Genomic DNA, 22,638 nt, shown 5'->3' on the forward strand with positions numbered 1-22,638 from the left:
GATATATTTTTTTTCGCCAAAATAAGGCAGTTAGCGTGCATCAGAAAGATTAGAAATCTTAAAACGATTTTCATTTTTCTGTGGGTCTCACTTGACTCTCTCTGTTAGTTTAATATTTCTAGGAAAAATATTAATTGCCAAGGGCCGAACGCGTCGAAATTATATCTATGACAACCACAGTTGGTTAAACTTGTTTGCGGCTATCGGCATATGCAATGGGTTTCATCTGCCACTGTCACGCTCTATTTGTGATGATGCCTCGACTGTTTGAATCTGATCCGCTCATCGCGACGCTGCGGTGGCCTGTCCCTGTAGCGCAGTGGATAGCGCGTTGGACTTCTAATCCAAAGGTCGCGGGTTCGACTCCCGCCAGGGATGCTTTTTGGAATAGGTTCATAAGAATGATAATGAAATATACAGGTAGAGTTGAATATGAATTCATATATGAAATGGCGTGAGATCCGTTACGATGTGATGATCGTAGAAATTTAAAATTTCAAGGGGTATCATTGTGTTTCATGGTATACTTAACATGGAACTATTAGCATCCACAATTTTCATTTTTTCCTAAATTCCTATTCACTTACTCGTTTACAGTACAGTACCGCTACCACATGCGTGATTTCCTGTTATATCTGACTGTTCTTTAAACATATCTGTGGGAAATCTATGAATCAGATATTAAGTATTGAAGAATGTTTATAGCCCTGTAAGACATGAATTTTCAGAGCAACAATTTTAATGACAAAGACAAACAGTATTCATAGTAAGTACTATTGAGTAATTACTTTTTTGCCAGGACGACCTGTAAGCTACAAAATCATTTTGTTCTACAAACTTTAGAAGCTATACAGAGGTTGAATTATGAGTTTACGGGTAAAGAACATATCTTTGATCGACTCCAGCTGCATGCTTAACTAAAACATTGGCGCTTAAACACATCGGGTCAGTAGTGCATCGGAAGATAATTTTAAATTGTCGAAAAGTTGAGATTATCGGACTGCATAGACATGGCAGACAGAAGTTCTATGCTAATTATTTTATGCTCAATAATTGTTTCCATAATTTACAGGCAAATTTTCTTGACTAAATTAATATTTTAAATAGTCACAAGGATGATTTCTTTCAAACTGGCGCTTTAGATTGGAAACCGTGTGAAGACAAACCTCGTTTCGTGCCGCAAGTCAGCCGTCGAAAGCAACCCTTGATACCGGACGTACAACTGGAAGTATTTGTTTAAGCAGGTGCTAATGCCGTGTCTGAAATTATTAGACTACGGAAGCATTCGCAGATTAAAATAACCGAAAAGCAGAAATTTGTATTGAAACAAATATCAGCTCTTAGGATTCGATCTCTTACTTGATTTGATCTTGAGTGGCAAACTTAGGGTAAAGAAGGAAGTCTCGTAAAAGTGTTATTACCAGTCGATTGTCATGAATACATGTGCAGTCCACTTTCTGGTGTCTAAACTTTTGCAAGTAGGCAATTGTTTTGCGAAACCGGCAACCTATAAACCTTCAACCTAACATGTCGCGAACGGAGTACTTTTAATGCTGCTATTTGTGCTCTCTGCTTTTTTTAACCAAATTTTAAAATGAGAATGTTTTGCGCTGTGGAAGTGTTGTGTGTTATTTATTTTACGCTCCATAATAATTATGTTAATCCTATTAATAAAGAGTATAGAGCATATTTTAAAAACAACAGAGTCAAAGATTTTTCAAGAAAAAGCCACAAAACTCCAATTGAAAAGAAACCGGGTAGCCCACCAGAAGCAAAGGAAGTCATAATTGATGCAAATTCAATTCCCTCTTCTAAAGTTTGTCGAATTTTCCGGATATCTAAATGGAACACGAACAATAAGTGTACGAAAACGATGCGCCAGTGAATAAGTATTGTTGATTACATGACGTATATGTGTTTCCTGTAAGGTGTTTTTCTGTTTTCGTTTGTGGAATTATTAGCCAGTAAAAGGTTTTTCTCCCCGTCGGGGAATCGAACCCCGGTCTCCCGCGTGACAGGCGGGGATACTGACCACTATACTAACGAGGAACGCGTCTAATCGTTTCGAGAAGCCACGCTGCTCGAAAAAGTATAAACTGAGCAATTTCAAACGTAATTTTCAAGTACCACTAGGATGTTTTACACTTTCATTACAGCCTAAGAAATGTGATTCAGTACTTTAGTTTTTACACGGAGGGTAATCTAGCTAAATCTTATGATTTTTGGATTTTCTGTACAATAATCTCCATCAGAACATTTAAATCATGCCAATCGTTTAGACGCAAGAAATAATATCATCATAATAGTTGCAATATTCAGTCGTCGAAACCACCAATGATGAGCTACCGGCCGCTTTTCAGCTATCAAAAATTCTATGGGGCAAGCTATTGAATGGAAGAGCGCAGTATAGTTAAAATGCCTGAAATCTTTCAAAATAAGAGAAACTGATAAATTCGTTGAATAAACCGATAAAAATTATTTTAATTAATATCCATAAGGGAAATTTGTCACAATCATTATAATTATCTATTTGTAATAAAAGTATGTTCACTTCGTTTTATTACTACTACTTCAAACTATTACATTTGACGTATACATACAAAAATGCATTTGGAACGTCGATAATTAATTGATAAGTTCCCTTCGATGACTTGTCCAACCTTGTATGTACTAACGATTGTTGTAGCTTAAACTAAAAGTGCGCCTAAATATATGTTATAAAATTATTTATACTTACATGTAACATGAAAATATCGACTTTGTAGAAAAACCTGATTTGTGCTTTTTGATACGATGGCGTAGATTTTAGTCTATTCTTTTATTAATAGTTTTTCCTATATTTCACGGTTATGAGACATGTCATCTCCTACTTGCAGTTTAATGGGACCAGAAACGTTCCAGAAAACTTCGAAAAACTATTATTCATATTTGGACTTTTTTTGGCTGATGAAAACTGCTATAGCGTTTGTTGACACGAATTCCTCGAATTTGTATTGACAGCAGATGCCCTGATCATTCCTGCATTTGAGTTTGTATAAACTCATTGTTCTCAGCAATGAAGACGCACGTCCACTATGTCACGTATCCACATAGCACAAAGTCCTCTAAAATTGGTAGGTCAATCATAGCATTTCTACACATTTCTAGTAGTTGTTTGTTAGATGATCCTAACAGTTGGGTGAATTAAGCATCTGTTCTGAAACATTAATTCGTATATGCAGTCTATAACGCTAAACTACTTGATTGTTTAGAAATGTTCATTTTGTTGACAAGTAAGAATTTGACGTTAGTAAACGGGTGCTACAAGGGGCAATGAGAGTCATAAAGTTAGAAAATACGCCCAAGAATTCTTTATAGGTAGTGATTTCCCATTGCCAAATCCGATTTTCCATCCGATTATCAAAGCTTAACGAGGTTTTTTGATTAAGATGGCCCAATTGTTAGCCTTACCTCGACTGTAACCGTATTCTCAGTATGCATAGTTGCAAACCGGAAAATAAAGACACTCCTGCGAAAAACGTACTCCCCGTCGGGGAATCGAACCCCGGTCTCCCGCGTGACAGGCGGGGATACTGACCACTATACTAACGAGGACCACACTTACGCTACGCGAAGTAGTGAAATCGGATGCAAATTTTCCCCTTCGATCAAGATAAGTGGACGAAAATAAAAGGAGATCTATGATAGGTCTACGATATGATTCATAACTAGCAAGAGCTAAAGAATCATTACATATCACACATTAACTTAGTATAAGGGAGGTGATGACTGTAGGCATTGGTAAATATAAAAGTAAGTCTGCCTCATAATTACCTTAGGATTGTAGCTATAAGGTTAAGGTTAAAAAAAAGTAATTGGACATCATGTATTAAAATATGGCATTGCTACATTCGTGGCACAATGATTCAAAAGGTGGCATCTTTATTTATTATCTTTTATTTATATCCTTATTATCATATATCGTTGCGCTTTTATTAGCGTATGATTTTGCATGAGATACGTGGTAAGCAATGAAAATTAGCGGCCTATGATTTGACGTATATAGCGACTGGAGAGGAGAATTTATGAAGTTGCGTTTTTTACATTAATCGCCCATTAAATTACGATAACTATGGTGAAAGTTAGCGTTTTTATAAGTAAGGAAAAATCAGAAATCAGCTTATTTATCATTTATACAATTTACTCATAACTAACATTGTTAATTGAAAAACAGGCGTTCAGCTGGCAATGACTAGCGAATGGGTTAATCTTCTTAAAGTTCTACCCTCCGGAGCTGAACTTTTTGACAATCGTACATCGATTATTTGTACCCATTTCGCATTTCTGCCAAGTTGTCTTAGCAAAATCCGCTGTGTACATCGTATTTTTGAAATAGATTTCTTTAATTAACATAGCAGCATTATTCATGTATGATTAAGATTCACTCGTTTAACTCGTTAACTACATGATTGCCTTACCCAATATGTATTTATGTAATATTTCAAGAATAAGTCTCTTGCTTTATTGTTTCCATGAGCACAAACTCTGAATCTGAACTAATCTGTTTCTTTCGAAAACTTTTATTTTAAGGGCACAGTGCCGTGTAAACCTATTTCGTAATTTAAAAACACTCTGATATCTATCAGTGACATTTCTGGTTGGCGATTTATTTGGTCACAGTTTTACGTGCCGTGTAGAATGTACCTTGACCGGTAAGAAAAACAATGTGTGTACAGCTTAGCTAATCTTACTTCTAATAATAATGTAGTACAGATGTGGTGAGAATAAAGAGAGTAGTATATTCTTAGCGGAAAATATAACCAAAAAGGAAAAAATAAGAGTAGATATAAAAGGGAGTCAGGGGGCACCCGGGTTTGAACCGGGGACCTCTCGATCTGCAGTCGAATGCTCTACCACTGAGCTATACCCCCACATGGCGAATGATATATCTCAGTCGTACTCGTGAAACGTTTTTAAGCATTGCAATAGTCAACTCGAAAATGTAGCTTTGCTTTTATTTGAATATTCCACGATGTCAAAACTAACTTTGGATTTCGAAAAATAAAGTACCTTAAAGATTCACTTATTTAAACAGTAAGTGTATCGGAGGTCGCTGTGTACGTCCGCATGAAGAGAGTACATGTAGTCATATAGTCATGTAGTTGTAGTCATATATATATGTGCCATCGTATGCTGCTAGACTACTTGTCTGTGAAAAGAGAATGTAGAGTTGACAGGCCAAAAGTTGTAATTTTTCAGTCTTCTCTGTTTGGAAGCGATAGTTGCAAATCTAATCAGCCAAACCGACTACACTGTAGCTAGCGTCAGTTAGACAACAGCGGTGATGCTCCACTTTTTTTAAGTGAAAGATAAACAGGGGTATAGTTAAATTTATTGTACGATGGGATGAACTGAAGTAATATGCATAGTGGCAGATTTTGCCTTTCAGCTGCTGTCACGATGTTGCCTGAGTGTGCTATTCCGTTGACAATAACCGACATAGTCTAGTTTAGATTTAGTTAACAAATAAGGGCTACGCGATACTTAATTTTTGAAAGTTGTTCTTTACACATAAAGATATGTTGGATAATGTTAATTGTTCCGATGTAAATTAAGAAAAAGAACACGATATGCTGTTTTCTGATGCAATCGAAAGGAAAGCATAGAATTATGGGTTATATGTGGTGGTCTCTTACAGAGTCACAACAATCCAGCCCTGGTAATAAAGACTAGGGAGCGCTTCGAATAAAAAATAATTTCAAAAATGCTTAGTTCACTGCATTATAATTTCATTTATATTTTGTCGTTAATAGCGAAAACCACAGGAAGCTCCAAGCATTGGTCATCTAAAAATCAGTTGCTAAGACTTGACACATAACTTTTACCAAGAATATCTGCGCGAAGCTAATTTGATAACTGCAGCCTTAATAACCACCTCTGTTTACACACAGCTGGAAGCCATGGAAACCGATACCACTTCTATCAATGTGACTCCGTGTGTGATTCAAACCTGCGACGTTGCACGTACAAAGCTTTTTATATGGTAAGTACATTCTAAACTTCAGCAAATCGATCGGATACGACGCGGGTAGCACCTTTAAGGGTGTTAATTTATTTGCTTGTTTAAGATGAGATAGATAAAAAAAAAAACAAATAATCTGTTTCCGACATGATTTTTCCTACCAATATCCATTGAGCTGTTATTTCGTGACGTTAATATGTGGCCACTACTTTATCGTCCTAGCAACGCTGATGGGGTAAACGAAGCAAAAGGTTCTCGACGAGGATGGGATTCGAACCCACGCGGGCAGAGCCCATTGGATTAGCAGTCCAACGCCTTAACCACTCGGCCACCTCGTCATGGGAAATTAGGTCTCCACAATTCGACTTCAATCAGAGATGTTCTTTATGCATCTTGAAATTTATCAACATTAATAACAAATGACTTTACCTATATTATTTATGACCTATAATTGATAGTGAGACACCTGCAAATTCGTTATCAACCGATTAGGAGTGAAGCCCGTGGAAGCCTATGGATGATGCCACTGCGTTATTTTTCAAATGGCTTTTCTTCATTTAACACACGGGACATGTTCTATAACCGTATATGAACAGGTTAATATCTGTATCGCTTGATGATTCCTACTGAAGCAATGACAACAAAGGTACTTCCAGTACTGGGTAATTATAATTAACGAGCTATATGCTAATAATTTAGTATAAACAAATGCTCTCTCCGCCAAGGATAAGAGATCGTACATATAAGAAAATAATGCCGAGCTAATATTATAATATGCTATGTGATTTTTGATGTTGTTCTAATAGCCAGTTACACGATTCGACTTGACCATCGTAGCGCACGCGCCGCTAGTGGTCATTCGCTTATCAAAAAATGATGGATTCCGACTTGTATCAACCCGGCCATTCAAGAGTTTACTGACTTTTTATGTATTTAAGGCAGATGTAAACTTGCAGTTGGAAAGAAATTGGTGGAAAGAGCTTGTTGACATATCGACTAATTTGGGTTGCTCTATCGGTACAACCTTAGTTAAGCGATGGCATCATGGGTTGATGTGCAGCCGTGGCCGAGCGGTTAAGGCGACAGACTAGAAATCTGTTGGGGTCTCCCCGCACAGGTTCGAATCCTGTCGGCTGCGGTAATATTTTTCCGAACAAAAATTTTTAGGAAAACTGTTCTACAGGTCTTTCCATACTGCGTATGCTATGTTTAAACAATTCTAATCTGTAGTTGCCGGTAATTGATTACGAGTCGGAAGAGTTTGAGGATACAAAGATGGGAAGATATGAAATTCCAAACATGTATCCACGTAAATAAAGAAACTGAACCTAATGTTTACTTCTGTTTTTGCGAGTAAGTGTGATTTTCAAAATAGGAATGGGAGAAATTACGACCCTTCTATTGTAAGGTCCTTCAAGTGCGGACTCAACTAAGAATCTCAACCACTACGACGATGATTTGTACTTTGAGATTATTAATAGTGTAATTATTTAAGCATGTTTTACATGCGAAAATGTATCAAGATATGTACTTACAAATTTTGATAATGTAGTTAATGCATGTACTGATTGGGGATCAAAAATGAAATGCGGGCTCGTCCGGGATTTGAACCCGGGACCTCTCGCACCCTAAGCGAGAATCATACCCCTAGACCAACGAGCCATGAGTAAATTACGAGGCGAGGTTCGTTCTTCATCATAAACATCAACTGCTATAGTGGAATATTTTTCACAGTTTTTATCAACAACTATCGTATCGTACCGTAGTAGTGAAACAGCGACTGAGAAATTTAGAAACATGCTTTGCGGTAATATCGTAAATTGACATGGTAGCTCATAGGTTTATCGCCGTATACCTAAACAATGCAGGTGATAAATAAGGACATTTTTCCAAGGAGTTTCCGAAAGTTTATATTCGATCTTTGTATTGGGTCATCAGTAGTCAGAGTTTTTAACATATTAGTTTTCGCCACACATGAAATATATACCATCTGATTTAGCGTGTTTAGCGACATGAAACGAGAAAAACAGAAGCGATTATAAACAGATTTCATCAATATCGAACATAAAGACGCTTTTGAAGATGGCGTAAATGTTCAAATATATTCAGTGCTTTTTCCTACTTTAAGACCTTAGGAAAAAAGAAAGCAAAGTCAAATGAGCAATGGATTGCTGTCTGATGTGATTGTGAATAATGAAAAAATAAGCTCTATAGATAATAATTAAAAAAATGATGATGAAAAAATAGATAAAAGCTTTAATAATAAGGATATTACCGGAGAAGATTTTTGTTTTACGACCATTTGAATAACGGTAGTAGTAATATAAAGTCTGCGTCTTTGGCTGTTCGGTGATAGTATGAAATTAGTTAGAACTGTTTGAAAGGACACGTTGTGAAAAGTAATTGAAAGCAGGACTCTTAATAATTAAACATTAATATATGTTTTCTACAATACGATAGAGAAACTAAAAGCGTGCAGAAGAAGAAGGTTTAGTATATACGCCAAACTTATGTAAAAAAAAAGCTATCGAGATTAGTCTTCTCCATTTTAATTTTAAACAAATCCTGAAAGGATAAAGTGCGTGATTTAATAATAAAAGCGTAATGTTTAACAAGTACTTGTGTTTATAAATATCATTTCACTTTGCGCCCAACTCAAAGGTAAAATATACTCTGTGTTATTAAGTTGTTGGGTTATTAAGGATCCAACGTAAATTTGCTAATCGATATTCTATCATAGCGAGTTCCTGTGCATCGAATATGCTCAGCAAACACTAACCGCAGAAGATAATATACGCATCCATACGATGTCATTCATCGAAACTAAACCTGGGATAACACCTATATATATACATATATATATATATATATAGGTGTTATCCAGATATATATATAAAAAGATTTATGTATATATATAAATTGTACTGTATGAAAATATGAATTTAGAAAAAGTTTATTAGTAGTTTTTTATTATTTTATATTTATTATTGAGTGGTTTCGTGAAAAGCAGTTCGATGTCCGCTTTATTATTAAATGTGAAGATCATTCAACACCTAACTGCGTTATTTTAGTGATTAGACGGAAACTGACGTCTTCAACATGGTTTAATCGACTGCGACGATAATTTTGCAATAAAAATGGTGCAACGACATTTAATGTTGCCAGGTAGCTTTTTCTCCAGGCACTGGTCGGGTCCAGCGTGGTTGAATTTCGCAGATAAGCGCCTAAGTATTCAACATTAAAATAGCAGAGGGTGATTATTTTTTTGATACCGATTTGATCTATTTTATCACCTTCTTAATTGAAAAAGATGCTATCAATATGCGGTATCTCCGGTCTCTTTTTAGGTACTTTTCGTTGGTTAACTTTGTTGATCAAACGAGAACCAGTGTATACAACCCTGTACGACCAATAATGGTCTCTCATTCATGACCAATAATGGTCACGTAAACTCAAAAAATACAAGAAGACACCGTATCTCCTACCGACAGCGTTTACTTTCAAAATGACTTAATCATCAATATAAAAACAAGTACAAATTAAAAATAGCCCTAGAGTCCTATTTCATACTAACTGATATAGAAAAAAAAGTGCACACTTGGTGTCGTAGGACTGGTCTCCTTTCTAAGTCCCATGCGGACTCGACATCCTATGCACTCGGTAGTCGAACAACAACCAGCGTATTCATGATGAGATAAACGATGACAACTATTCGATGGCTTAAACCTAGAATCAAGAAATGCCTAATGTCTCCTACGGTCAAGGTTTACTCAGAAAATTAATTCATCGATATAAAACAAAAAATATTCCTAGGTAGTATTAATACATATAGAAAAATAGAAAAATGATGCCATCAATACCTCATATTCCCAAGCGGTCTTCCTTCGCAGCACTAACCGGACTCCATGTTGCTTAGCTTTAGCTATTGGACGTGAATCGACGACGACGACTATGTGACTTACACCTAAAATTAGGAAATACAGGCTTATAGCATATGCCAAGCTTAAAACTATTTACTGCCCAAAATAAAATAAAGGATACCTTTTAGGAAAAATTTTAGGATTATAATACATATCACTTCACATAGAGAAAGAAGCAAAGATGCTATCGACACTTAGTGTTCCTAGACGCCTTCATTTCAACTACTGACATTGCTTGCTTTTGCCATATAGAATGTAGCATAGCGTTGTATGGCCTCGTTGACTTGATCCTAGAGTCTGAATGTTTGGTTTAAAAAATACTTAATAATCAATATAAAAATATTCATAGGGTCATTATTAACATTCAATAGTATAGGAAAACTATACAAGGTAAGATTCTCCTTTCGATTAAAACTGATGTCAATTTCGTGCACTAAATTTGATTGTACAATTTTTAAAACAAAAGTGATAGCATTGATATCAAGAAAATGTTCCTTTTAAACACTGGCCAGGCCTAAAGGCCTAGTCAGTGTTCAAACGGTTATAGAAGGTCAACAAAAGGAGCTATGGAAACATTAGTAAATTATACGATAGATCATATAAAAGCGCACTACTGGCTAATACCACAATACAGACGCTTGATTGATTAAGAAGGATACACTATCGAAAGGAGACAAATATATATATATACCTGACAAGCTGTGTAAGGAGCTGGGCACGTATACACTCTAAAGCTCCTCGATTCCGCCGGGGATTATCGCATTGCTAATGTATATATATAGAAAATGCCTCACTACCCACTGACAAAGTACGTTGTGGGGTACACGCTATCAACGCTCCAGTGGTGACTAAAACATCACTGCAAAGTTTCTACATGAAAAAACGTTCTGCGTATTGAATCATGAATGAGGTGCCCAGTTCGTGCTAATTATATATATATATATATATATATATAGCGAGTATGGACTTTCGGTAGACTAATTCTAAACCGTCATTCTTATAGGAACAGTACGAAATATGTGCGGGGCCCCTGGCAGAGAAGCGCTTTAGCCTCTGTACAAGCAGAACTACACCCAAGCATTTTTGGAGGCAGTACTACAGTTGTAAAAAAACAGCCTTGGTAATAAGATAGGTCCCATCAGCGTTCAAGCCAGCTCGCGTAACTTCTTTGACAAGATTCTTTTTAACCTTCCAAAAATTCAGCACACCAACTAATCTGCTACACGAATCCTTCGACAATGCGGAGCCGAGTAGACTAGTCATACATTTATATATATATGACTGGAATATAGCTGGGGATTAAACGATCCACGATCCTGCTGTAGTTTGGATACGCTACCTGTATAGATTTTCGTTACCTAATCGTGAAATATAGAAGACCATTCTCTTTGTATCAATTGTTGGTATTTTCCTCGACTGACCAATGATTTTTGGCTGAAATGCGGTCTTATATATCTCCATAACTGCTTTACATGTTTAAAGAACCATTATTGTAACAACCATTCCATATTTTTAATAAGCTATCCTCTACCTCCATCATCGATGTGCGGTCGTAGCGGCACTCTTGTATTCTGTCGACCCAAAATCGCTAATTTGACTCACGCGCTCGTTAGATAAGTTCGACAGTTAGCGCCTATTATTTATCCCAACTGCTGTACACATGCCTTGACGCGTGTCAGATTCCCAGAAAAGCAAGCCAACATTGTTATTTCGAAGCACGTTCTCGCGTTTGCCATCTAGTGTTTCTAGATCTCCTGTTATATTGCCTTACCCCCCTAAACAAAATATATGAGATTTAAATATCCTAGCGAATATACACCAGGTGCGCAGACTGTTTCATACACCTTAAATAAATGGTCATATTTTTCAGACGTTGGTTTAATAATGGCCAGCGTAAAGTATTTTTGCTCATGGCCAACTATACATGGTCGTGAAACAGGTCCCGCAGGCTTACTTAGTCTGCATAACTGCTAAACAGTCCTTCAGGATTTGGTAGCATCCGGAAATCACGTCAGGTGCCGAGGCAAAGTACTATCAGGAAATGGCCCTTTAAACCGCTATTTGTCCGCCTGATTTGTATGACACACGTCCCACTCAACTGATGTTTGGTATCATACTTGCAGCATAATAATTGACGACGCGTATCTATACTAGTACGAATAAGGAAATGTCTGAAGTTTGTTGTGAAGGAACGTGAATAGACAGTGTGAAGTAACGAGGTGCCAATTATGATCATACGGCACGTAGGGTATTTATGAAAAACTTCGAGCTAGAGGAGTGTTTTGTGCCTATGCGATACACAAATCTATACGTGCCAGTCCTGCCTCTGGTGATGAAAAAGGTCTTCGTATTACGCTGGTCGTTGTCGCTGCGATAAATGGTAGCGGATCCACGAGGGCAGTAAGGTGCAAGCGCAGGACAGACTACAAAAACAGCCCAATCAAAATTGCGTTCCTTTTTCGGCAAAAAAAAGTCACCACAACAATTCCATCGGCTACATTTCTAATACTATTCGCAGCCGATAATTAAGCCAGTCATATTTGGACGTTGCTATTGGTGTTACGCTTAAAAGTGGGTATTCTTTATTACTGATTGTCGTAACGGACTGATCGCACGCGTTCATCACAGGGCGATGCAACTCTGGGGCAAAAATTTACGTGATTTAAGGTAAACTGTAGATAAACAAACCCGTTAGTTAGAAATTTTGCAATAAGGCCGCCTAGAGGAAAACTGTGTATACAGAACGCCAAGTCGGAAAACATGGTACTACTATAGGCCTACAAATTGCTCCACACCATTCATACTTTTTATCGTTTACAATTGACCTTCATTAGGAAGTGACCACATGAATATTTGACTCCAACGATAACACATAATGGAAAACTTGGATTTAACTGGAAGGCAAACGATCGTATGTTATCATCTCAGAAAATAACAACACGGAAATGTAAATAATTACGCTGGACAAAATAATTGCTTTATATCTATACTAGGTGTTTTTCTTAAATGCCAACATGTGATGATGACCAATCCTAGCTTGAATAGAACTGGGTCATACTGACACTGAACTAACCGCAATTAATCTACGAGATTTCATCAAATAAATTATTTACCGTTATAAAAGTTATTTTTTTAATAAATATTAAAAGAACTAGAATTAATTTAAGCTAAATGATAAAGTAGGACAGCAATAAAATGATAATTAATGTGAAAAACACTTAAAAACTAGACACCGGAACAACGGAAATTTACGATATGTTCATATCTGGCAAGCCTGCGGCTGTTTATGACGGTAGGCTGATCGAGTGCCCTCATGTCATTTAGCACTGAAAATGGACGCTAAGTGATGGAATCCCTATCTTCTAGACGGTAAATGCCATTGAAGATCAATAGCAGCACGTACTGCCCTTGAATGAAGGAACAGTTCATTTTTGGTTTAATCATTTCGTGAACGGAAGTTAAAAGATTGAACACCAGAGAGGAGGTGAATATACCCCAAAATTCACTCCGAAGAATGAGCTGCTGTGGGTATCACGGAAGTTCCTGAATAGAACATGAATGATAGGCCCCATTCAGCTCGGTACGGGGTTCCTCAATGCATGTGATGAGATTGTAACGAAGACACTGAGGATAAACAACCGAAGCAGAAAATGGTGCCCCCAAAACTGGGTCCAACATACACGGAAACACGTGTCTCGTGTACGCAACAACAATTACGTCTTGCATAACTTACTTGAGCACTTCATTGTCATAGGCGAGAAGTTCTCGTGACCACAGTGACTTGTTCCCCCGTACAGAGTACTAAAACGTAATCACCTCGTCCGCCAATTTATCGCTGTGTTGTTGTTTTACTTAAGGCTTTCTGCCGAGTGCTTCTGATGGATTCCAATGTTTTGATTTTCGAGGAGCAGAGACTTCATTAGTGACCTATGATTTTCAGCACTAAACTTATTAGTACTCGAGGATACTCAATTAGCTTTCAGTTGTAGATATCATACTTACCGTAAATATTTAATTTAGTTTGCTAATGGCGGGGTAGGCCAACGGCTATTCAAATTTGCCAATGCCCTGAATAACCCTATATAACCGATATTTTATCATCCGACAATCGTACCATGCTCGTTGTTGGGCTTATTGGCCTACGCCCACACTGTGCCGGTTCGTGTCGATATACACTACAAATAGAACCGGGAGACCGTTCGACTGACATATATACCTGAGACTGATGTATGCTACAAGTATACATGCAGCCGGTAATAGAGGATGGCCTACCCTATCGCCATGTCAGCGTATTTACATTGCATTTTAGACTTACAGACCTTCATGAATAACTCAAGTAAGGAGACTGTAGTCCCTACAGATACTCTATTTATTCAAGTTAATAAAAGTAGCTCGTTCATTCTCTTGATACTAATGGAAAGGCAAAGGAAGACACCACTGCAATCAGGACAACTGGCTGGAACTCAATGTTTTAAGTAAATGATTAATTACTAGCTCTATTTGCTCTTTTGGATTCTCGGGCTTTGTACAAACCAACCAAACAATAAACCAGACAAGGAAGTTTTTGTTGTCTTTCTTACCCCCATATATTCTGTGTCGAGTATATATTGACGGGTTGTGTGAGTAACTTAGTTCAACATATTATGAATGAATGAATTGTTCATTTGGGTCTACTTTTGTCAAAAGTAGGCGGGTTGTTATCTTGATCACATTGTTTCACCAGCAACTTGCAAAAGGAATCGACTGACAATCAGCGAGACGTTGAGCCCAGCTCATATTTAAGCATCTAGACATAATGCTACATATTCTTATATAGAATTTCAGTTGTCCATCAGTTATCATAGGACCCTTATGTATATCATAGCTATAGATGGGATAAATTCGATCGTTTGTACGCCAGTAGACTCATTGATCAGTATCAGGTCAGTAGACAACCAAATAGTACTTGAGTACTGCCATTATTATGATCATTGTTTGGTCAGTGCTGCAATCAGTCGATCAGTACTGAATCCTCGCGCGGCAGTAGATACACGCCTATGGAGGTCATCCGCAACTTCGTCGTTATGTTCGTCTTTTGCAAGCTTATAGGAAGCGAAGATGACCCTGGTGCAGTTGTTCTGATCAGAAACGGAAATGTCAATACTCTACCCTCAAACTACTTTAACCTCCATATGGCGCCAAAATCCAGAGAAGATGATGTACAAAATATATGTGACTAACTAATCACGAAATACTGATATTCTTGTGCCTTGATGCATATATTTTAGGTATGAAAGACACCGATATGCCAATAAATCAATCAGTTACTGGATCTGGTTGACGGCGAAGATTAACAGAATACAGCTGTATGCAACGCAAGATTTGCAGTACCGATCTTCTTGCCATTGGCTGAATTTCAAAAAAGCTCGGCAGACCACTTGCCAACTAGAGACCTAGAAACCCAATTAGAGTCTGTTACCTATTTTTTAACATTATTACATTACGCAAATTATGGGGAAAAACCTTCAATTGAAAAAAAAAAAAACTTGATGCTACAAAAAACCAGAACTAGGTTGTTTTGTTTGCTTCGACTATGAACTGTGAACTCTTCGTAATCTCACTTTTAATAAACATCATCAATCTCATCTAAAACACTACCCAGTCCCCAAGAATGGGCTTAACGTCCTAATTTGTGTTTTCACTCCCGCTGTTTCCTGACCTTCTAACAGGTACATAGATAGATGGCAACGTTTAGTTAACTGTGTCTAGCCATTGTTTTATTGGTTTAAACACACACAATATTTCTACAATTGTTTTTCTTGATGCGTGTCTGCCTCAAGTACGTTCCTTGTTCCCTTTTTTCTACATCCGCCGTTGACATCGGCGTTTTTCTAGAGCATAATATCATCGTTATTATTTTCCGTTCCTCTTGTTTGACGTTTATGTATTCATTTTCCTTAGCATATTATCAACCACTAGAATTGGTGTTGTCCTACTTCTATGAAGTTCTGTGCTCTAGTACTTTCGGAGAACAATTCTAGATATCGGATCTCTATTCTTTGTTTGTTTTTTTCTGATAGAATCATTAATAACGTTTGAAGCACAAGAGGAAGCGGTGGACTGATTAGAAGTACATAATCGGCGATCGTCGACTACTATCAACGACAAGCCAGATGTCGCTGGCTTCGTCTTAATTGTCGTAATGTCAGATAAGAACAGTTATTACAATACAATTACTACAATCATAATTAGAATACAAGCCGTGATGGTAATAACCACAGAATTGATAGGAGAATTGGAAGCAGTGATCACATACACAGCGTATGAATTAATGAATGGAATCATTGCCGCCACTCAGGTCTTCCTATATATTTGTTCTCTTTCATAGATTTTCCAGTTACAGGGCGCATCCTTTACAAACCGGGGAGAAGCCTCTACAAACAACAGTCTCGAACGTACATCGACGTTAGTCGTAGGCAAGATACCTCCTATATTTCTGCTTGTCCGTTTTTTTTCATTTCTTGCACTGATCCCTACACACGGGATTGTGGAGGGCAGGTTGTTTTCATCGATTAGACTAAAATGGAAAAGGTGATCATCTTTTCGAGATTTTGTCATTAATTGGATCTGTTGTGTTAGTTCGCCTACTAAAGATCGTTTGCCGACAGTATCTTGTAGTACGGGAACTTTATACCCTCTCTTTCTCTCCCTCCCTCTCGCACACACACAAACACTCTCACTCTTTCGCGCTCTATATATATATATATATATGTACAGATACATCTCGACATTATGGCATAATATTGTCCGTAAAACCGTTAGCCAGTGTGTGCCAAACTTCGTGTCAATCTTTCCCCACCTTCCCAGTTCCCTCGTCCTAATGTAGTATAAGCTAGCTAAGTCCTGTCGTATTATTCATCTTTTCGTCTTACTTCGCAGAGTGTCAACTATTTAGAAATCGATGGATCAAATAGCTATTGGGTCTTATTGCAATTATAGTCATCGTTATACCCTATATTCGGTGTGCATGTAGATCGCAGTTTTACTAGATTTGATCCTGTTATGTGGTATAATAATAAATCGTATGTACATATTTATAGGGCAGGATGGCCGCAAGCTATATTGAAATAGTTGTAATGATCGATCAACTCGTATTACGCGAAGGCTAAATGTTTGCCGTTCCAGCCATCGCTTAACTACATCTGCATCTTGGCCCTAGTTTTCCTTCTTCAGCAATTATGAACTGCCTTAATTTTAGTTAAGCTCCTCCTGGCTACAACAGACGGTCTTCAACTCGCTATTGAAGTTGAAGCTGAACACTGGTTCGATGTCGCCGACGCCTGCTTCAAATTATGCACGGGCGCTGCATCTTTTCGAATCAGGTCGCTAGAAAGGAAGTTTAATGCTTAGGGCGTTTATATTGAAACTTCTTCTCGTCTCCGTTGTTCTTTCTCCTAGCTCTAGTCTCTCCTAGCCTTTCGACGTTGATGTGGCGTATCAGTTGTGGAGACGGCTTGTGGCAGTGATTTCGCTCGGTAGAACTCGGTAGGCAGTGATCGCATTTTCTTCAATCATCTTCATCTACCTACACCTGTTGTTGTTGGTGCTACCGCCGCCGCCGCCGCCATCGCGTGGAACAGTTGCTTTTATAGCGAGTACACCGTACATATCTCTCACACGTTGGCTATCAACTGCAGCTGTTTTTATTATCACTACTTAGGTGACTTTACGCCATCTGGAGCTTCTGGAAGTTGGAGACGAGATCGAGCACCTTGGATGATCTCAGCCCCGCTGAGGGTTTTGCTGAAGAAGCCTGTAATTATTGGTAGCAGACGTTAGCGGAAGAACATAGAATCGTAATTTGTAACAATCAGGGGTTATTAAAGTTAGATAGCAAACAAAGGAACACGAAACGCTCTCAGACACTACATACACTACTTTAATTGTTCCATACGTTGAAAATGTATTGTTTATTAGCGCAGTATACGGCTTTGTAATAACAGAAATCTTCTAAAAATTTTGTAGAATGGTTCACTGTTAATTAGACCTTAGTACGTGGTGTGATGCGGCAATATAGCAACGATTGAAATAGGTGAAATGAAAGTGCGTATTTAATATTGATGTAATTTTTAGATTAATATTAAAGATATGTGTTCGCTTATAGGTACGTCGTAACGAGGATTACGTGAAGAGCTTGGCGACAGTTCTTCAACCATATCATTGATGTACAATTCGAAGTTGCACCCAGTAAGTCTCACACAAATCAGGACGATCTAAACAAAGTCACTGACGATAGAAAATAAAGGCATGCACCCCTCGTGTTTGTGCAAAACGTGTGACGATACGCTTTATAAAAACAAAAGAAACGTTCTATAATAGAAGACGATCTTAGATTCTAATAAAACGAAGTAAATACCTTAATCAATTAAATGTATTTGCGAACACAAGACATTTTCGTTTCTTTAGAACAGGGATTCAGCACGCCCGACTATCAGCACAGAGGAGACCGAAAGATAACGAACGTGTAGAACAAAATGGCTTTCATGCAAACGGAATTCCATACAGTCACAATGTCCAGCAGTAGCGGAAAGGGTAGACGACACGTACATCTATGCGCGATTGCAGGGTCGGGTAATATAATGTTATCAGATTAAATGGCTTCTTAACCTACTCTCAAGTATGGTGGCAGCTGTCGTTCTTTTGTTTAAAAATGGCAGATGTTCTTGGTGCAGTTGATCCCTAGGTTCCAGCTGCTCTTGTCTACTATGATCACGTCGTTGACGGTATCCGCGCACAGCCAGTCACATAGAACCACACTCGCATCGCAGTCGCTCATCACATCACACTTTTACTCCTCACACATGTGGCGTATTGAAGTCGTCAACTAATGAACCGACGACGGCTTGCGGACCCTAAACTGAAGACCGTCAGTTGGTTGGCCGGAGGGCCAGCTCGAATGTTTGTAGATGATGTTGTATTGTTGTAATAACAAGGACAGGAAAATCAATGATGGGTCGATAAAACTTGCGGTGAAGATGAAATTGTACTGTTAGGTTTGTGATTCTGTTATTTTGTGTTTGTTATATTATCTTACTCTCTTTGTTAAGAGTTATCATTATTTGTTGAAGTGTGATATGAGCTTCTTGAGTGGCCGCTGCGATTTGGAGCACGTAATCACAAAAGAAAACGAATAACATGTCAATCAATAGGTAATTTGTATATAGATGATTATACTGAATTTAATTTGAGAAGCTAGACTAGGATAGGTCGAGAAGATCGAACGAGATGTTTCTATGAATTTTCTGTTTTTTAGGATCGTTTAAGAGAATTGTATTAAACTAAAACGAATTTACATATGTTAGTTACTATTTTTGTTAGTCTATATTGTTACAAGAAGCAACCTGTTCATGCTGTACGAAATTGGCTAGGTATCCCTAATAAATTCATAACTGGGTATTTATTTATAAGCGTGTTCCGACAAGCTAGTGGGACGCTAACATTACATTTGGATAGTTGGAGATGCCTACCTCCTGACTGTTAACGAAGTTGTTACTACTGCTTAGTCTGTTATTCGAAGCGCTATCCTGAACTTTAGCCGCGTTGCTTACTCCCATCGATGTGTTATCCATCTTTTCCTGAAGTTCACGCTTCTCGCGCTTCTTCTGTGCCAATTGCAGCCATTCGGGCTGATCACTACCCTGAGTACCGGTCCCTGTGCGTGCCTGCTCATTCTCCTGCGCATTTTCCTCAGTTCCTCGTACGGCTACGGAGCTGGCTCGTTGCAACAAAACTGCCGAAATACGCTTCGTCTCGCCAGTCTGATGCTGGCTTCCGCCTGTCTGACCGATGGGTGCGGACATGTGAAGACTTCGCGAGCTACCTTGCCCCACCCGGCCACCCGGACTGATGGGTTCGGGCTGGTGACTCATAGGGGGTTGCGCTAGCGACTGCTGCCTACGGAACTGATCGGCCTCGCGTCGAAGCTCCAACACGGAGCCGCCAGTTTCCTGGTTAGAAGCAACTAACGACTCTTTGTTTTTGTCTTTCGAGGATATAACGTTCGCTCCTATCTGTTGATAAAATTGTAATGCAAATTCACAGTAATGTGTCATGGTGAGTTCTTCGTGTTAAATCGAACGGTAAGTGATATCGTATCTGCAACATTTACAACTGTTCACGCCTTGTCACCTACATTTAAAATAATAGAAGCAATTGCCACATCAAAAACTACACATATCACAGCCATATCATGGTGGATGGCAATCTAGTTAATTAGAAAACGGCCAGCAACGTTTCACTGGAGGAAATGCCAGCAAGGGATCATACCTTGAGTTTATTTAGTTCCTTTTTACTGGGCAACAGCTCGACGGATGTTAAGTTAGGGCCACTTAACAGACCGGCTGGGGCCGAATGGTCGATGCCTTGACCGGCCGATGGCTCACTAATACGTTTGGCATCAGTAACGGATCTGACCTGAGGAATCGTAGACTTGTTAATGTTATTATTACCAGCTACTTTGCCCTCTCGCGCTTGATCCTTGTCATTGTTTTCCTGTTGCCTAGCGACGAGCTTCTCCGTTTCCATTTCAGTATCTTGCTTCTCCACGTGTGGACCCGGTTTTTGCTTCAGTGAACGTCTTGCAAAGACCTGCAATGGGAGAATAATGACAGTACGAATGACGAAAAAAACTTCCATGAAGTAGACTGCGCTCAAATGAGTCAAACAAACTTATACACACGCACCAATATTGTTCGGGAATATGAATCCTATTAGTTTCCACTTAAGCTTACCAGAATTTTTTGCACTACACCTTGAATACCATTAGCTTACAACTAAGTTCACTGTTTTCAACAAGGGCGTGGCACTGAGATGTTTTTCTTTATGTCAATTATGATTAACCTTAAAAAGCTCGGGTTCCCCGGCGAAGGAGCTGGTTGTAGTTTGCTGTTGTTGCAGGTTTGGCTGGGCGCTTCCACAGGCGTCATCCGGGCTCAGGCGTGTCTGGACGCTTCTTGGCCGCCGCAATTCGACGCCTTCGAGCAGCTCGGAGCGGGGTCTTTCCGCAACCCCTGCAGTTCCCGCCAGCCCCATTTTGGCACCAGAACCTGCAAACGCAGATGACTGCCCTGCACCATTGCCCGCAAGCGTTACCTTGTCGTCCTTCTCGTCATCGATTTCACGACGCCGTGCACCTAATACATCGTATGAACAGCCACACGACAGGAAAAGTTAAAACACCCCATAGTTTGAAAATACCGATTCGTTTCAAAGAAAAGGAGGAAAGGCTCTATAAGCGAGACGGTCTTGTGGTCTAGGAAATCTCGGAGATAAAAAAAAACTCTGGGTAATTTGGATAATAATAGATGCCTATAGTTTTTGCGAGGCAACGAAATATGGTTCGAGTCTCAGTTGTATTAAATTTACTCTTAGAGTTAATAGTAATTACAGTGTGTAATTCTAATAAAAATGTATTCATTGTTCAATAGTCGTCAGGAAATTCATATGCAAAGATGATGTTGCGTAACATCGCCAAACAGCGGACCAGCGTGTTGTACCTAACCGCATCTACTAATCTGTGCTCTAAGTTTGAATGTACCAAGTATTCTTATTACTTTTATGTCTACGTTGAGATTAGTTCATTCAGATCCGAAAAAATCAGAAAACGGTTACAACATGCGATGAGAAAGAATGACGTATAAGGTTTAAGAGGGACACAGTTCTTCTCACACGTTCTGACGAATTTCCTAAAGTTATTTTAGGTTTCATTATTGTTATTTACCCTCTAGCTTCATAACTGCGTCTAAGTTACGGGTTTACGAGCTCTAAAACTGAAACGAACTACAGGTATATTCATGATGATTCAGTCATGCTCCATTTGTCGCTTGCATCTCTGCATCGTTTTGTAGTCCACTTTTCACCATTGCATTCAGAGGTTTTTGTTCTGTGAATGCTAGAGGACAAACCAAGCTACTCAGGTGGCCTAAGCAGCAGTGGAAAGTGGCGTGGTTTTGCGATGTCTGTGGGAATCTCGGCAGAAGGGAGCACTAAATTAAGCTCTCCTAACACACTAGCTACCTTTATAGATGCGGGCTTGCACAAAGGGGTTCGGGGGCATGGAGGTTTGGCACGGCGATGTCGCCGGAGGAGAGGTAGGCGCATCAGCTCGACTACCTTGGTGGTCCACTGCAGGATCGTTACTGGTCGCTGAAACCATGCTGGTCGTCACACTGGAATAATGCTGATGCTGATTATGGTGCTGTTGTTGTTGTTGTTGTTGCTGTTGTTGATGAAGAAAATATGCAGGACTCATTCGTCCCGCAACGTTTACCACAGCCGGCATTGTGCCTGCGACAAGAACTGAGGGGCCTTGTGTGATAATGGTTGACGGAACACCGCTCTGGATGCTGTTTAGTCCAGTGGGAGAACACTGTTTTCGTCTTTCTAAGCTCTTGATACTTTCTCGTACATCGGCGACAACAACTTCATCAATCTGAATCGGGTTGTTCAATTCTTTTCCGTTCGGTCCTTCTGTAGACGAATTCATCCCATTCGAGTAACCGATTCGGTATCGAGCCGATATGTGAGGCAACACCAATTCGGAACGCATTGAAGAACGAAGATTGAGTGATTGATTGATGCAGGAGGCGTAACGGAGGTCGACGAATTAGTTGATTGATCAGTTGATTGATTGGCGATAGTGTGCGCACGAAAACAGGATGATACAACAAGAGGATAATC

At 38.9% G+C, this 22,638-nt stretch overlaps 1 protein-coding gene, 1 long non-coding RNA gene and 7 other non-coding genes across 36 annotated transcripts in view; 2 read left to right on the forward strand and 7 right to left on the reverse strand.

Moving 5' to 3' along the window:
* The first annotated feature begins 305 nt into the window (after nucleotides 1-305).
* TRNAR-UCU (transfer RNA arginine (anticodon UCU)) lies at nucleotides 306-378 on the forward strand. Its single transcript has one exon. It is a non-coding gene; the product is annotated as a tRNA-Arg (tRNA).
* A 1,599-nt stretch (nucleotides 379-1,977) lies between these two features.
* TRNAD-GUC (transfer RNA aspartic acid (anticodon GUC)) lies at nucleotides 1,978-2,049 on the reverse strand. Its single transcript has one exon. It is a non-coding gene; the product is annotated as a tRNA-Asp (tRNA).
* A 1,473-nt stretch (nucleotides 2,050-3,522) lies between these two features.
* Nucleotides 3,523-3,594, reverse strand: TRNAD-GUC (transfer RNA aspartic acid (anticodon GUC)). Its single transcript has one exon. It is a non-coding gene; the product is annotated as a tRNA-Asp (tRNA).
* A 1,244-nt stretch (nucleotides 3,595-4,838) lies between these two features.
* Nucleotides 4,839-4,910, reverse strand: TRNAC-GCA (transfer RNA cysteine (anticodon GCA)). Its single transcript has one exon. It is a non-coding gene; the product is annotated as a tRNA-Cys (tRNA).
* Nucleotides 4,911-6,257: 1,347 nt separating this feature from the next.
* On the reverse strand, nucleotides 6,258-6,339 carry TRNAS-GCU (transfer RNA serine (anticodon GCU)). Its single transcript has one exon. It is a non-coding gene; the product is annotated as a tRNA-Ser (tRNA).
* A 718-nt stretch (nucleotides 6,340-7,057) lies between these two features.
* TRNAS-AGA (transfer RNA serine (anticodon AGA)) lies at nucleotides 7,058-7,139 on the forward strand. Its single transcript has one exon. It is a non-coding gene; the product is annotated as a tRNA-Ser (tRNA).
* Nucleotides 7,140-7,591: 452 nt separating this feature from the next.
* Nucleotides 7,592-7,663, reverse strand: TRNAP-AGG (transfer RNA proline (anticodon AGG)). Its single transcript has one exon. It is a non-coding gene; the product is annotated as a tRNA-Pro (tRNA).
* Nucleotides 7,664-8,966: 1,303 nt separating this feature from the next.
* Nucleotides 8,967-14,257, reverse strand: LOC147758920 (uncharacterized). 2 transcript variants are annotated; one of them, XR_015319181.1, is made up of 3 exons: nucleotides 13,655-14,257; nucleotides 9,862-9,965; nucleotides 8,967-9,225 (listed from the first exon to the last, which is right to left on the reverse strand). It is a non-coding gene; the product is annotated as an uncharacterized LOC147758920 (long non-coding RNA). The 2 variants fall into 2 exon arrangements; XR_015319182.1 differs by lacking the exon at nucleotides 13,655-14,257 and adding an exon at nucleotides 10,613-11,118.
* Nucleotides 14,258-15,650: 1,393 nt separating this feature from the next.
* The window catches only part of LOC111243165 (uncharacterized), a 173,422-nt gene continuing 166,434 nt past the window's right edge, over nucleotides 15,651-22,638 (reverse strand). For 22 of the 27 annotated variants that reach the window (XM_086977563.1, XM_086977568.1, XM_086977567.1 and 19 more), the window contains 5 exons: nucleotides 21,976-22,428; nucleotides 20,800-21,092; nucleotides 20,227-20,547; nucleotides 19,428-19,970; nucleotides 15,651-17,713 (listed from right to left, as the gene is read on the reverse strand). In XM_086977563.1, coding sequence (XP_086833689.1) covers nucleotides 17,627-17,713; nucleotides 19,428-19,970; nucleotides 20,227-20,547; nucleotides 20,800-21,092; nucleotides 21,976-22,428 — 1,697 coding nt within the window. In that variant the 3' untranslated portion in view covers nucleotides 15,651-17,626. Of the gene's footprint in view, nucleotides 17,714-18,571; nucleotides 19,055-19,427; nucleotides 19,971-20,226; nucleotides 20,548-20,799; nucleotides 21,093-21,975; nucleotides 22,429-22,638 lie in introns of all 27 variants that reach the window. The other 5 variants (XR_002670346.2, XR_002670345.2, XM_022788315.2 and 2 more) reach the window with 5 other exon arrangements.

This window comes from Varroa destructor, unplaced genomic scaffold (assembly GCF_002443255.2).
Source record: "Varroa destructor unplaced genomic scaffold, Vdes_3.0 BEIS01000001.1, whole genome shotgun sequence".
Taxonomy (NCBI): domain Eukaryota; kingdom Metazoa; phylum Arthropoda; class Arachnida; order Mesostigmata; family Varroidae; genus Varroa; species Varroa destructor.